The sequence below is a fragment of the Canis lupus genome, chromosome 27 (genome assembly GCF_048164855.1).
Source record: "Canis lupus baileyi chromosome 27, mCanLup2.hap1, whole genome shotgun sequence".
Taxonomy (NCBI): domain Eukaryota; kingdom Metazoa; phylum Chordata; class Mammalia; order Carnivora; family Canidae; genus Canis; species Canis lupus.
In genome coordinates this window covers 17115098-17130595 of record NC_132864.1, presented here as the reverse complement: position 1 = coordinate 17130595, position 15498 = coordinate 17115098, and the positions used below count along the sequence as shown (strand labels likewise).

Sequence of the window (15498 nt, the reverse complement as noted above, 5' to 3'; positions counted from 1 at the left end):
GCATCTGTTTATGAAGTGCTCAGGGTATGAAGAGAAAAGACACGGTCTCCGCCTTTGCAAATACTTGTACTATCAGAAAGAGGCACATTTGTGCCCCACATCAGCATCTAAAACAACAGCACCTACCCAGACATTACACTGAGTGGTGCACTCTGCCTTTCTCCCCGGTCCTTCCTCCCCGCTTCAATGGGCATCACAGGGACACTCGAAAGAAATCCACAAACAGGTTAAACCCTGACTGAAGGAACTTGGTTTATAAAACCCAACTCAACACTGGATGAACCAAGGGGGTATTAATCATACTATGAAGATGCTTTGCCAAACCCAGCCCTCTTACGCATATTTTAACTTATCTATTTCACCAAAATTTCCATTTTCTTACAATCTTTGGGAATCCATCATGGCACAACGCAAACCTCAATTCAGTACATAGGACATTAATCAAATCTATCCCTCGCAGGTGCTAGAGAGGGACCAGGCTTCTGTGCACAGAGAGCAAAGAAGGAGGTACAGACAGCGTGGAGAATGGGAGGGTGTGGACGGGCAGCCACTACCCTAACTGGTTAGGGAGGCTTGGGGAAGGCTGGCTGGCAGAACAGGACAAAGGTCTTCAGCTGGAGAAAGTTGGAGTGGGGATAGATCAGAAGCAAGAGATAGCAGCCTACGTGGACATTGGGTACTGAAAAGTGGTTTAAATGAGAAAACAAATGAGATTATATGAGCAGTGCCATGTTTTAAGACTCCTGGTTATTGGTTCTGAGTTCTGGGGTGGAGTAAGAGAAGGGAGGCCAGTTAGCCAGGAGTGTAACTGAGAAGAAATTTCTCATGGCCTGGAAAGCGCTGGGACCCCTGCCAGGGGCTTAGAGCCAGGCAGGGAAGGTGGGTCAGTGTACTTGGTTTCCAAGGGCTTCATCTTTCACTTGATCCGAGAACTTGGCCTAACCTTCACCATGTGAGCGGGTGGAAGTTTATGGTTTCCTTGTCTACACTCCGAGGTTAGTGAAACTTTCAAGGCTACTAGAGCCTGGGCAGGGAAGCAGTCCTGCAGGGCCAGGGCTGAGAGCAGAGGCAGCAGGGGTCTGGGACTGGGCTCACAACCCATCTGTCTGTCCAGGCGCCCTCACACCCCACCCTGTGCCAGCACAAGGCAGCCCACTATTGGTGACAGAATGAAAGAGCTCTACTCCGCTTCATTCTCCACACCTCAGATTGCACATCTGCAAAATGGGGATGTATGCCATGACTGCACAAGGACTATTAGGGTGAAGCAACTAGAAACATTCTTGCCTACATTCTTTCCCTCCCCACTTTGGAGTGTCACAGTGCTTTGTTGCCTCTAACAATAGAGCAACAAGACTGGCTCCTGGCTCAGAGGGGAGGAAGACAGACTTTAAGGTAACATATAGGACACTGATTTGCAGCTACTGGAGTCACTGTTGGGCCCGGGAGCAGGGGTGGTACCCACAGAGCATTCCAGGAAGATGTGTGCAAGTGTCATTCATAAACTGGCTGACACCACCGTGCCTTCAACTAGGAGATTCCCCAGACATAACTGAGCCTTTCATGGAAATAAAAAGCCCCTAAATCATGCCTTCAAAAACATAAATAAAAACAAAAAGACACTCTGGTTGCAAAATTATGCTCTGTGCTTGCTTTTAGAGCTAACATATAGAGGGAGAAAAAAACATATAAGTATTTTTTAAATTTGCAATCCAAATACCCTGTCCTATTCCAACCTATCACCTCCTCAGTACACGAAGGGTGGTTATGAAGACAGAATCCAAACCTCCTTTCGCCTGGAGGGGAAATGTGACACATGCGGGCTTTATCGTGGAGAAGGACAGACAGAGCTAGATCTAGCTTCCCGGCTGAGCCGACTGAGGACTTCCTGATTGGCCCTCGATTACAAGGGATTGTTGGGGGGGGGGGTGGACAAAGCAGAAACTTATCTGCCAGATACAGTCAGAAGCCTTGCTTTTGTAAATCAGGAGAGCAGGTTCTCTCTGATGCTAAGGGCTTGGAGGTGGCAGGACTAGGGAAGGCATGGCGGGCCAGGGCACAGCAGAGTATGCTCATCCCAACCTCACTCTTCTTTCTCTACCTCCTTTCCCCTTGTCGGATGCAGCTCCAGATGTGTCTAGGAGGCATTCAGCTACGCTCCAGGCCAGGGGAGCCTGTGCGAGGACTCCTCTGTTCTGTATTGTCCAGATGTTTCCTGAGTGCCTAGCATGAGGCAGGCACAGTGCTGGGCTCCAAGGCTGTGCATCTGACCTGGCCCTGGGTAAAACCAGAGCCTGGTCAGAAAAGAGAGAAAAACACCACACCTGGCTCCTGCCACTAATAGAACATCCTAGGAGTGTCCTGTCCGCCCACCTCCCCTCTCCCATCTCCAGAGGGAAAAGTAACTCATATTCAGGGCTCACCCACCTCAGGGTTTCTAAGGAAGAGCATCTGGCAGCTGGAGAAGGCAGCCAGAGTTGGCAAGAGGTCAGAGGGGAGATGCTTTCTCATCATGTCACTTTCTGGTCCAAACGGACATAGTAGCTCCCACGTCCTACTTGACCAAGTTCACACCCCTGCTATTGGCATTCTAGACTCTCCATAAAATAGGTCTGCCGGCTCTGACCCTAATCATAATGGCTCACATCTACCAAGGGCTCCACCTGGCATAAGCCAGGCACTGTGTGATGGTCTGAGGTATGCCACCTTGTTTAACCCATGGGAGTAAATGGCAGAGTAGATTCAAGTTCAGCAGGTTTGACCTGAGAGCACTTGCTCTTCACCACAGCCCACACCCAATGCACCCCTGGTGCCCTGGCCTCTGGCTTGCATGGGGTAGCTCACACCTCCGTCTCTCTGCCCGTGCCACTGCCCCTGCCCATCTCCCCAGCACCCCCAATGCCCACCTGTCCCTAAATTCCACCTGGCCACAGGCCCGTCTACTACCCCTTAGTCGAGCCCTCACCATCATTTGCTCCCTTGACTCCTGCCACAGTGTCACCTGCTGCAGTGCCATACGTGTCAGTGCCATGCCACCAGAATATACTTCAAAGGCAACAAACTCAAATGCCTACAGGCCCCAGGCAGGTAACAAACATGGGGAGCTGGAGTCTGTAAGACCACAGGTGCTAGTACTCATCCTGTGACCAACCATAAGGCCTGCTTGATTATGGCGCTTCTGAAAACACTGCTGAGGCTGAAGAAAACAGGTCCCACCATGTCCCTGTGACTGTCACTATGTAACCCAGTCTCCACACTCAACTCCAACCACTCTTTTCAGGGCGGCCTGCATGAATTCTCGGACACTCCCTGGAAACATGACCATGTCACTCCCCAGCTGAAAGCGCCTTCTCAAGCTTCTCTATCACGCAGGATGAGGTCCCAGCAGCTTGGCCTGGCCCTGAAGGTGGAGGAGGACAGAACCTCCAAGATCAGGAGCCAATTTCTCCTCCCCACTCTCCAACCTAAGCACCAGCCTTCATACCCACCCATTCTGACACTGCCAGGCCTCTGCCCGCCTGTTCCCTTCCTCTGGGATGGTCTTTTACGCCCTGCATATCTCCTTAAAGACTCCACACACTCAGACACAGTCTCTCTAGAGCTTCTGCAGACACTACTCCAGCCCTGAATCAGGGAGACTGACTCCTCCTGCCCCATATCCCTACCTCCCCTGCCTTCCTTATTCTCCTGTCCTCCAAATCCCTCCCACAGTTCCAACACATGCCACAAAAGGAACACGTTACATCCTCAATTTTCTTGCGGCCACCCAGACCATGGGTCCTTCCACGAGCCATAACTACACCTAAAAACCTCCATGGCAGTTATTCTAAGTTCTTCAGAAATATGCATTCTTCAGAAAAAATGTTGCCTAAGTGGCTCAGTGGTTGAGCATCTGCCTTCAGCTCAGGTCATGATCCCAGGGTCCTAGGATAAAATCCCACATCAGGCTCCCCACAGGCAGCCTGCTTCTCCCTCTGCCTATGTCTCTTGCCTCTCTCTCTGTGTCTCTCTCAATAAATAAATAAAATCTTAAAAAAAAAAAAAAAAAAGAAAAAGAAATATGTGTCTGCTAGCTGAAAAGCTCTACTAGTTTTTCAGTTGACAAGAAGGCAGTGATTATTAACATAAGAAGAATTAGGAGATAAACACTAGCTATTAAGCCTTTTTTTTTTTTTTTTTGTAACACCTGCTTAAAAACCCTACCTCTCAAAGTAAAAGCCAAAAAAAAAAAAAAAAAGTCCCAGCCAGCTTGGATCAAATAACTGAGAACAGAGAGGAAAGTCTTAAAGTTGGGCAGAATGTAGATGAGAAGAATGGAAAATGGACCCTTTGGCAGAGAGTCACATGAACCACAACCCAGAGGGAGGAAAGACTAAACAGAAAAGGAAGACGAAGGGGTTTGTGGGAGAAGTGCCCGCCTGTTCTGTCCTCTCATCCTTATGTGCCTGGCATTCCTACCCCCTAGTTCTGGCCTCCATTCCACAGATGGATGAAATCTGGTCTTTCTCTAGGCCAATCATGTGGAAGGAGACAGAAAAATCTCCGGGCTGATTCCAATTCCCACTGAATGCCACCCAAAGGTCAAGAATATCTCATGGGCCGCGGTTCCTTGGTCACTTGTATACTGTTTCCTTATTTTGAAGTCGTTTGTTCGGAACAGAAAGCCAAGGCTTAATTTGGTGTGCTCTAGCTTGGAGGGCATAAAGCAGCAGCCCACTGACCAGACTTTATTTGGTTGGCCATGTTTAAGAAACCAGAATTGGTTACCAATATTTAAAAATCAGAAAACTTCCGATTAAAAGTGTAGGTTTTAACTTCTCTTGATACAGTGGAAAATCTAGTAACAACCAGCCTGTGATCCTACACAGCAGTGAGTGCCAGAGTGAAGGTCCCACCCTTTACACACTTCCCAGCATGCCCTAGGCCGGTCAGGCCCTGGGTCCTATGCTACAAGGTCAATTCAGCTGAACCAGATCCTGTTTTTACAACTCAATAAATTCCTCCCACAAAGAACAAACAAGGCAAAAGAGGCCTCCAGTGCCAAAGGCAGCCCAAACACCAATGCCCTAACTCAGTTATCCAATCTAAGGACATCTTCCAGGGAGGCCCTGATGTGGGGTCACCTGCCCTGGGAACTACTGACCTTAGGGGGCCTTCCTCAGGACCCCAGGCAGCATTCTGAGCCTTACTCTGTACTCCAAAGCTGGTGCTCCTCTGTCCTTCCTTTCTATTTCCCAATCTTGATCCTATACGTTCTCATTTTTAGCCCAACCACCGTGATGTAAAATTGAGTCCAATGCCTGGGTGGAGGAAGAACCAGAGAAGGGTATATGCATTGAGGAGAAAGCCAGAGTTTTCTACTGGGGGGGAATCGTGGGTGTCCTTTGTGGTCAGCTTTTTCACTTGCCCACATTTTCTGCTTCCTCTGTGATGATCCAATACAGTTTGTAAAATGACACCCCATTGGCTTGGCTATTTTTATGCAATGAAAAGGAGCTCTGGTATGGAATTCCAATTTAGAATAACATGCCTTGTAGGAAATAAAAGTTTAAAAAAATAATAAGATAAAGAGAGAAACAGACTTCCTCGTAGAAAAGAAAATTCGGTCTAAAATTCTCCCTCTTCCACAGAGTTTTCCTCCTAGCATGTGGCACATCAGTTAAGAGCCTGAGTCCAGAGTCAGGAGACATGAGTTCGATGCTGTGGCACTTCCTGGCTATGTGACCCTGGGTGAGTGTCAGCCACCCAGAGCATCAGTTTCCTCATCTGTCAGACAAGGATCCTGAGAGCGCCGGCCACACACACCTGCTGGGAGCACTCAACAGAGAGCCAGCCCTAGCAAAATGCTTCTGGACACTGCCTGGTGCATTGGTAGAGGCTTAAATACTTGAGGAGTTAAAGAGTTAAGAAAAGTCCAAATCAGGGAATTTGCCCCATGAAAGGGATAAGAATGGAGAGCTGCCTCATGTGCTCCCTGAACGCCAAGGTGGGATGAAGGCAATCTGGGGATCGATCTCCATATTGATGCTTCCTCCTCTCAAGAGCCTGGGTTTCCTTCCTGGGCCACCATTCGAGGCAGCCTCAGGGAGGGCACCGCAATCAGAAGCCCCCAGAGACGCACTGCTGTGAGCCGTCAGAGCCCTCCTATGTTCCCTCCCTGACTTGGAGACTGAGAAACTGACTGCTCTGGAGCAAGCATGAACTGAGCCCCCCCCCCCCCAGCCCAAGGCAATGGGTAAAGAGCAGTGCGGTCAGCACTCCAGCCTGCACCCAGCTGCCACTACTGCCATTTCGACATGGCAGCTTTCTGCATGCAGAGGGGAGAGATGGCATTTCATGGCAGGGGGTCCAAGGCAACAGATAGGATCCCCCATGAAGACTCAGAGGGCTGAGGAAGTGAAAAGCTTTAGGTCTGGGTTATGAGGCTGGAACCCAGCATGCCGGGTGCTTGCTCATTTTAATTGGTGCCTTCACCAGCCTGGTGACACCCAGCATTATGCCTTGGTGAGGCCCTAAGAAATCCAGAGGAATGATGCTGCAGAGCCAAATGCCCAGGCTCCCTGGGAGGCTGTGAAAATCTAATTGCTGTTTGGTCTCCAGCTGCCATGCTGTCTCTGCTTCCTGGCTTGCTGGTAGCCACCCACTGTGCCAGGAGAGAGGCAAACAGGATTCAGATCCTGGCCTGGGTTCAGGACCCCTGCTTGTGTACCATCATGTTCTAAAGAAGAATTCCCAGTCTCCGGCCATGACAATAATGCTTACGACTGGCTGAGAACTTCTCACGGGGAGCACTCACATGATCTCACTGAAGCCCAACAATTCTCCTGGGAGATGCTAACATGACCCCACTCTAGGAGTGGGGCCGAGGTTTACAGAGGTGAAGATCCCTACGCAGCTAGGACTGGAAGCCTGGTGCTTGACTCTGGAGCCCACATGATGAACCAGCCTACCACCTGGGGTATCACAAGTAGTAAAAGCTATAGGAGTCCCTTGGGTTTCACCCTTTGGCAAGTACACTGGGCAGGAACCGTAGGCACAGATTTCTGTGATGAAGAGCTTGCCTTGGGGTTGATCATCCTCAGGCAGACAGCACCCACTGCTCTTTCCCAGCTCATCCTGGATGTACCTGCCCCAAGGCCAACAACTCTGGACCACCTTAACTGAGCCTGATGCCAACTGCCTCTGGCTTCATGAAGATCCTGGAAAAGGAGCCAGGGTGCCACATGTTGGCCTCCTGTAAGGGGGCAGTGGCCCTCAATATTGCTACATACCACGGAGTTAGGTAACTCTTGATGGCATACAAGGCATCAGGGTGAGGAGGGGATTCTTCTGCTCTGTTACTTTAGGCCTTATCCCTGCATGGCTTGTCATCTGGAAACCATGGACCACCAGCACCAAAGTAGCCCGTGAGACCAAGTGTCTCGGCCACTCCCCTTGACCCCAATCCTTTTTATACCCAGAAAAAGCATAGTATGCAGGCCCATTTTGGCCACTGTTGGGTCAAAAGGCAATGAGAAGGCAAAAGGTGTGACCAGAATTCCCTTGGGAAATCCTATGTATTGCCCCCAGCATTCAGACGCTATGGTCTAGTGGTGGTCTAGATCACTGCCTGATCGGTACACAATGCAAACTGTGAGCTTTTCTGCAACCACACTGTCAAATGCCAGCCCTATTGCCCGTTTTCAAGGTTATTCTAATTTCCAGGCTTTAAATACCTCTGCCTCTACCTGCCTCCTTTATCAACCTGACATCTTCTGCCTATGAGTCATACATTAGCATTTAGGCAGCCGCTCTTATAGCCCAGAGATGCTGGAGTCTTGGATAAAATCCATTCTTACCCCACAATGAGAAAAAAAAACAATCCCAACCCTCCAGTCTCCAGCAGGGATAACACCCCAGCATAGGCCATTCCTGGCACAGGGTCAAAGGTCGTAGGCAGCACAGTTGGCTTGGCTTTTGCATACTTACATCTGAGGAGAGGGCAGGAGAGTTGTAGGCTGAACTGCGTGCCCCTACAATTCCTATCCTGAAGTTCTAACCCCCAGGATCTCAGAATGTGGCTGTATTTGGAAACAGAGCTTTTAAAGGGGTAATTAAGGTAAAATGAAGTCATAGGGCTGAACCCTCATCCAATCTGCCAGGTGTCCTTGTAAGAATGCATTAGGACACAGACACACACACTAAGGGACAAACATGTGAGGACATAGTCGGAAGGCGGCTGGCTGCCTGCAGGTAAAGGAGGGAAGCCTCAGAAAAAAAAAAAAAAACTAACCCTGCTGACACCTTGATCCTGGACTTCCAGCCTCCAGGACTGTGAGAAAATGAACTTTGGGTGCTAAAGCCCCCCACCCTGTGCTATCTATCATGGCAGCTAAAGCAGACTAAAACAAAGGAGAACATAGGTACAGAGCCAGCAGAAGGCTCAGTGACAGCTGCTGGGCTGGGCAGAGGCCCAGGCTCGACCAAGGCTCATGCCCTTAGAAAGCTGGCTTGGTTCTCAGTGGCTCATGCCCACCCAACCCTTCAACTCTGCTGAAGGTCTCTGTCTGAACTCTGCCAACTCTTAAATACCACAAGGGTTTATATCAACCATATGCTGGAGGTGCCGGGGGCAGCCTCTAGGATAATCAGCTGTCCTCTGAGCAATGAGACTCCAAGCACTGGTTAGAAGAAGAGGCAGGGGGCAATCCTGCCCACCTCTGACCAGGGGCCCCTGAGAGTCACTCTTAGGAGGTAGTTACAAGATTCCAGAAACCCAACTAGGTTTATTTCCACCAGGATTTGGTAAGTACCTATATGCTGCAGGCACAGAGCTGGGTGATACCAAGATGAATGAACTCAGGGCCCAGTAGGTAATCAGATGGTTAAGCAAGTCATTATTATGCAGTAAGCTACTTGTAATAGTGAAGTCTCATCTAGATACCGAAGCAGAAAAGGGCAGTGAGTAATCAGCTGTGTCAGGGAGGGGAGGTTCAGTGAAGCCTTCAAAGAGATGGGATTATCAACAGGATTTCCGAGACAGACCTGGAAATAAGGAACAACAGCAAACAAGAGGCTGGGAAAGGCATTCCAGACAGAGTCGCCAGCAAAGCAGAGAGGTTTAAGGATGCACAGGGGTTTCACAGCACTAGAAGCGGTGTGACACTGGCTGAGGCAGGAAATGGGATCATTCTGGCAAGAAGGCGCCAGAGCACACATGGCCTTGTACACTGCCTAAAGAGCTTGGCCTGCATCCTGTAGGGGACAGGCAGGTCCTGGGGAGCTGCAAGCTGGGGAGAGTACCGGGTCCGATTTGTGTTTTACACAGGCTGCTCAGACAGCAGGGCCGGTGGACTTTGGGAGGAACGTCAACGCCAAAATCCAAGCATGAAATAACAAAGGCCAACCCTGTCTTCAGGCAGGCCCGATCATTTTGTCAATGAGCCTTGGTGAATGACACCCATGAATTCCTGGAGGTTTGAGCAAATGACCTAGTAAGAGGGTGAGGGGAGAAACAAAGCAGTTTCCCTGGACCTTGAGGGTTTTATATTTTGTTACTTTTATTTTTTTTTTATTTTGTTATTTTTAAACAGCCAAAGAAGCCACCAATTTCACACTAAGATAAGAATAACCTCACTAACGGCCCATCCAAGGTTGGTTTTATTGTCTACTTGGCCTACTTCCCACTCAAGCTCCGTCATCGGTGATTCAAAACCTGATCCTGACACAGAACTAGGTTGCTCTTCCCACTTTGATCTGCCAGAGAGCCAAACACCCCCTCAGCCATCAGCTCTGATACTGCACAAGGGCTTAAAAGTGGCACCCATGACAATGATCAGGACTCCAATTTAGAATCTTGAGCCCGACTATTTCTGGAACGATACACACCCTTAGTATGTCAACCGCCTACCCTTGGAGTCCATTCCCTTGTTGGCCATGGACCTGACCACTCCCCCTCAGTAGGGAGTATCCTACTTTGAAGCTGAGACTGGGCAGGGAGCAGTGGGGGCGGTGGCCTGGGAGGCTCGGTCTGTTGAGCATCCAACTCATAACATAAGACGTTAAAAAAAAAAATGAAGCTGAGACTAGGTCACATTCATTTATGTCACTTTCTTCAAAGCACCTTACACAATGATGTAGAGACAGATATCAGAGGGGCATTATTGCTTATTAGCTGTGTGACCTTGAACAAGTTACTTAACCTCTTTGAGGGTCTGTTTCTTCCTCTGTAAATATGGAAAATAACAATAATTTTATCTTGAGGTTATATGATAAGATTAATATACATAAATGCTAAGGGCCAATACTTGTATTTATTAAGGGCTTATGATGGAACAAGGAGAAGCAGGAGAGGAAAAAAGGGAGGAGGAGGAGGAGGAGGAGGGGAATCCAACGGTCCTGGGTTCAAATCTACGCCCACCCAACTTGCTTGGCTGTGTGACCTTGGGCATGTCATTTCACCTCTCTGACTCATGGTTTCCTCTCCTGTCACATAGGGATAATATTGCCTACCCTACAAAAGGATCTTAGTTAAGATAAACAGATAAGAAAGCGCCTAACACTAGGCTTGCCAGCTCTAGGGCATTTCAGAAGTAAGCCTGAAATCAGAGCCTGTGGTTTCTCAGCCCTGAATGGTGCTTAGGGAAGAATCTACCCTTCCTGAATTCCCCATCTCTACCACTCAGAGTGGGCTGAGCATGCTGAAGTAAGGAGAGCCAGTTTATAGGAAGCCAGGCCTCCCACCGCACTCCTGTCCACAGGGACACTGCTGTCCTTCATCACTTTCAAAGGGAGGCTGCTGAGCAACCTGCTCTGCAGGGAGAACTCAACTCTGTTCTCTGTGGACAAAGGAGACGGGAGAGCCAGGCTCATCTTTCCCTGAACCCGAGCATCTTCACTCGTGAACCAGAAGGCAGCAGTACCCCCTCCAGCCTGGCTGAGGAGCATGGCCAGCAGATGGAACAAGCACTTGGTGAGGAGATTCTAAAGCACTAGTCCCTGACATCTTAGGACCCTCCACAGAATGAGAGTTATTTGAAGCTCTCTTAATCCAAGGCCTGAGCATATGAGGGAAATGGCTCCAGGACAAGGACCAGAAAGCTTTGTAAGGTCTCTTATTCTGCCAGAAACACAATTAAAATGTAAAAAATTTAAAGCTCACCTCTCCTGGGCTCACTTTGTGCTAGGCTCTGGTTTTAAAAGGAAGACAAAGCAAAACCCCAAACCCTCAGATCAATGGATCACAACAAATGCTGGCCCCCTCCCACCCTGTCCTGGGCAGTGCAGGGACTGAGCTCCAGCGTGGAGAAGCAATCATCTTTGCTTTCATGCCGGTTTCAGGTTGGACAGAGGAGGCTAGTGTTGAAATCTGTTTCTTTTTTTAACAAGGAATGGGGCAGGGAAACTAGCCAAAGTGCAGATTTGCCTGAGGTCCCCACCAAGCATCCACAAACAAAGCCAGCAGACCTCAAATGCAAGGGACATAATGCACTGAGGGAGGCGAGAGTCCTGGGAGGGCAGGCTACTCATTCCCTGGAAGCATCCCTAAGCTGGGGATGCAAGATCAGGACCCCACAGTCTCCCAGTAGTTTCTGTGTCAGAACTAAGGGGTCAAATGCAGAGTCAGGCATTAGCATACATGCATCTACTATGAGACCACCAAGCCCACAACTCACCCCTGAAACAGAAAAGCTGTGCCCCCTCCCCAGTCTTACTTCTGCTAGGCAGCTCCTCTTGGCCCAGGCTGTTGGAGGGAGCTAGTGGGGCACTGCCACCCTCGTCCAAGGTCAGGATGAGGGGAACGTCGTCATCTAAACTCACAGCCATGCTCTCCTCGACAGTAGCCCTCAGGATGCGATGTCCAGAGCTTTAAATAGTCTCTGCTTTGAGCTCCCTTTCAAAGCCACTGGCCCAGAGGTGCTTCTCAGAAACTCCTCCATCAGAAGCATCTTCTAGGGTTTGGGGAATAAAAAGAGAAAAACAATTATCAAAACACAACCACTACTGACGAAAATGTTCTGGAATTAGACAGTGGCAATGGTTGCATAACCATGCAAATGTACTAAAAACGACTGAATTGTACCCTTTAAAATGGTGGATTCCTTATGGTATGTGAATTATATCTCAATAGAGTATTACACTAATAGCATTAAAATATGGAGAGGGGGCTCTGTAAGAACAAATACTGGAAATTTAAACATAATTATGGCTGGAGATTGAGGTTATGGCTAATACGTTCCACCTCTATCCCTCTTTACCCTGGTTTATGTGTTTTGTGAAGATTTTTTGTGTATGAAGATTTTAAAGACTTAAAAAAAATACAATCATTAAAATAATAGTAGTTCATACTCAGTGAACACTTACTATGTAAGGGGCTCTTCTAGCAAATTTTAAGTAAAGCTGATTGAAACTTCGTAAGTAGGATTATTAACCCCCCCTCCTACAGAGTAGGAGATTCTAGGCTCTGAGAGATTAAGTAACTTGCCCAAGAACCGACAACTGGGAAGCCAAACTTTGAACTTCATCGTCTGGCTCCAGACCTGTTATCCTATCCACTACACTACATTTTCTCTAAGACCCATCCTGGGTATTTACAGAGCATCTAGCTTCAATGACGTGCAGCGTTGGCATGCCAGGTTACCTACACATGCCCATATCATTCTCATATAGGCACTATTCTCCTAGATTTAGGTGTTTTAGAGGAAGGAGAAGAGTATTTTTTTTAAGTGCTGTCCAGTCACACAACAAAGGCACTCATCCTGGACTCCCAACTTTAAAACACTCAGAACTTGCCTGTTACAGTTCCTATTTATACACATTCCCATTTCCGCTGAGTAGGACCAAAAGCAAAGACTCAGCAGATCTGACAGCAGACCTTTGAACTCGGAAAGAGCAGCAGGTTCCTTCCTCAAACTGAGGCCTTCTGGGCTCAATCAAGTCGGCCTCCAAATTCACCCACTAAATGGCAACCTGGCAATTTGCTTCTTTTTGCACATCACCAGAGGAACCCTGGGCAAGTTCCTTTCCGTTCGTATCTTCGTAAAACTAGGCAGCGAAAGTGAGCACCATTCTGTTTGCTAAGCCTGTAGCTCTCTGCCCAGCCAACTTCCTGTAAGACTTTTCAAGTTTCCCCCAGGTCTGGAGATTAATTTTCCTTTGCAATCTCAATAGCGGGGAGACAAAAGAGGAAATCCCAAATGAGACGCTACCATCCGGCTGTCTTAAGAATTAAATGTTTTATTTGCTCTCTTTTCGGTTTAACTTCTTACCACAGATATTTTCAAACATACTCAAAAATAGAATATGTAAATGAACTTCCTTGTAGCCTTCACTCCACTTTGACAATGAACATCTTGTCATCCTCTCCTGTTTTTTTTATAGGCAAGAGAATCTATCCACCTTCTCAACTCCATCAAGAAGGTTTCTAAATGTTACCATTGTTATTATAATGGCTAGAAGTTTTTTTTTTATTTTAATGTTTAATACATGACTGTTGGGGGACCCCTGGGTGGCTTAGCAGTTGAGGCCCGCCTTCAGCCCAGGGCGTGATCCTGGAGACCCGGAATCGAGTCCCACATCGGGCTCCCTGCATGGAGCCTACTTCTCCCTCTGCCTGTGTCTCTGCCTCTCTCTCTTTCTCTCTCTGTGTCTCTAATAAATAAATAAAAAAATCTAAAAAAAAAAAAAAATACATGACTGTTGGTTTGCAATGCATGCAGTATCTTAGCTCTGTGGATCTCAACCCGAGTGACTTTGCCCCCTCCCCCCACGGGATGCCAGCAGCATACATTTTGAGACATTTTTGATTATCATAACTAGGGGGTGGGGGTGCTGGTAGGCAGAGGGCAGGGATGCCCCTAAACATCCATCCTACAAAACACAGGGGAGACCTAACACCAATATAGAAATATGTAGCTCAAATGTCAGTATCGCTGCTGTTGAGAAATCCTGTTTAGCTAATATCCCCACTTCCCAGATGAGGACAACTGGGGCTTAGAGGGGTTAACTTAACCCACCCTTTACAAGCTCTGGTAGAGCCTAGAGCTCACCGTGGGCAGTCTGAGTTCAGCGGCCCTCCCCACTTAACCATTACCCTCTACCTCCTGGCAGAACCAGGCCCCTGATTTGAATTCAAGCCCATCATTTTGCAGAGAGGGAAAAAGTGAGGCCCAGAGTGGAGAAGGGACTTGCCCAAGGTCACACAGTGCAGGACTCCTGAGTCCCAGCCCAGGGCTCCTCCGGCGGGCTCGGCTTCTTCCTGTGCAGGGCACCCAGAAGGGAAGGGTCACCCGTGGGGACAGGGCCCAGGAAAGCGGGCCAGCAGCCATCCCTGCCCCGGGTGCGGGTCCGAGTCCCCGCGGGCGCCCGGGAGCTGAGCAGCTGACGGGGTGCGGGGCGGGCTCCAGCTCCGCGGGCTCCAGCTCCACGTGCTCCCCGCCCGGGTCCCGGGTCCCGGGTCCCGGCCCCGCGCGGGGGTCGCCCCGGGAAGCCGGGGGCCAGGAGAGGGGGCGTCAAGCCCCGGCCCGGGCCGGAGGGAGGAAAGCGCGGCGACGACTCCCGCGGGCGGTCCGGTCCCGCTCTGCCCGCCTCCCCCAGCCCAGGGCGCAGCGCAAACCCTCACTCCGCGCCCTCTGACCCCTGACCCCTGCCCTCTCCGCCAGGCCGTCGCTCGCACCCCTCGGATTCTTACACGCGCCGCCCCAGCAACCTGGACCGCGCGCCGGGGTCCGCACCGCGCAGCCCAGCCCGCGGGCGCCGCCGCCAAAGCCCCGGGCTCGAGGCTGTTGCAGCCACCGCAGGCGCCGCCACTTCAGCCGCTGCCACCACGGCAGCTGCGCCAGCTCTCCCATCCGCCGCCTACCGTCCCTTCCACCCCGTCGGCCCCGCCCCATTTCCCCTTTGCCACGGCCTATTGGCTAGCGAGGTTGCATGATGAGCTGTGATTGGCCAAGCGGCACGTCCTTCCCCCAGTTCTCTCCCGCTGCTGATGCGGGACTCCCTGCCCCCCTCCTTGGGAAGGGGCGGGATAAGGAAGCTCCGCCCCCTTTCCCCTCCCACCCTCCCCGCCTTACTCGTTCAGCCCAACCCAGAGAGAGTCCTGGGTCTTTCGATTGGTGGAGGGTCCGAGAGGCGGTGCTTCTGATTGGTCAAGCCTCAGGAGGTGGGGCGAACTGAACGGAACGAGAAATTGAATGGTGAAAAGGAAAGTCAGTCAGATACCGAGTCCCTCCCCCCGGGATTGGCGGGTAACCTAGCAACGCGGGCACCGCGGAGGAAACGGCTCGGAGAAGCCTGGTGCCCTCGGAGCAGGTGAGTTGGCCGCGTGGGGACCAGGGCCGGGAATGAGCGGGAGATGTGCAGTGGGGTCCAGCCTGCTATCCTTTGGCTGCCCGAGGACTCAGCAGCCCTCACCGCGGGCCCGGCCCTGCCCCAGCACCGTGCTCCCCAGCTCCTGCCTCCGTGCAGACCTCCCTCCCAACTCCTTGCCAGAACGCCTGACAGCTTGTGGGTCCCTGCCCC

General features: G+C 50.3%; 1 protein-coding gene across 2 annotated transcripts in view; it reads right to left on the bottom strand.

Moving 5' to 3' along the window:
• The window catches only part of TPCN1 (two pore segment channel 1), a 62408-nt gene extending 47581 nt beyond the window's left edge, over nt 1–14827 (bottom strand). Inside the window, exons 1-2 of one of the 2 annotated variants that reach the window (XM_072802614.1) lie at nt 14669–14827; nt 11694–11930 (exon numbers count right to left, since the gene is read on the bottom strand). In XM_072802614.1, coding sequence (XP_072658715.1) covers nt 11694–11805 — 112 coding nt within the window. In that variant the 5' untranslated portion in view covers nt 11806–11930; nt 14669–14827. Of the gene's footprint in view, nt 1–2101; nt 2403–11693; nt 11931–14668 lie in introns of those variants that run through there. The other variant, XM_072802613.1, reaches the window with a different exon arrangement.
• Nucleotides 14828–15498: the final 671 nt, after the last annotated feature.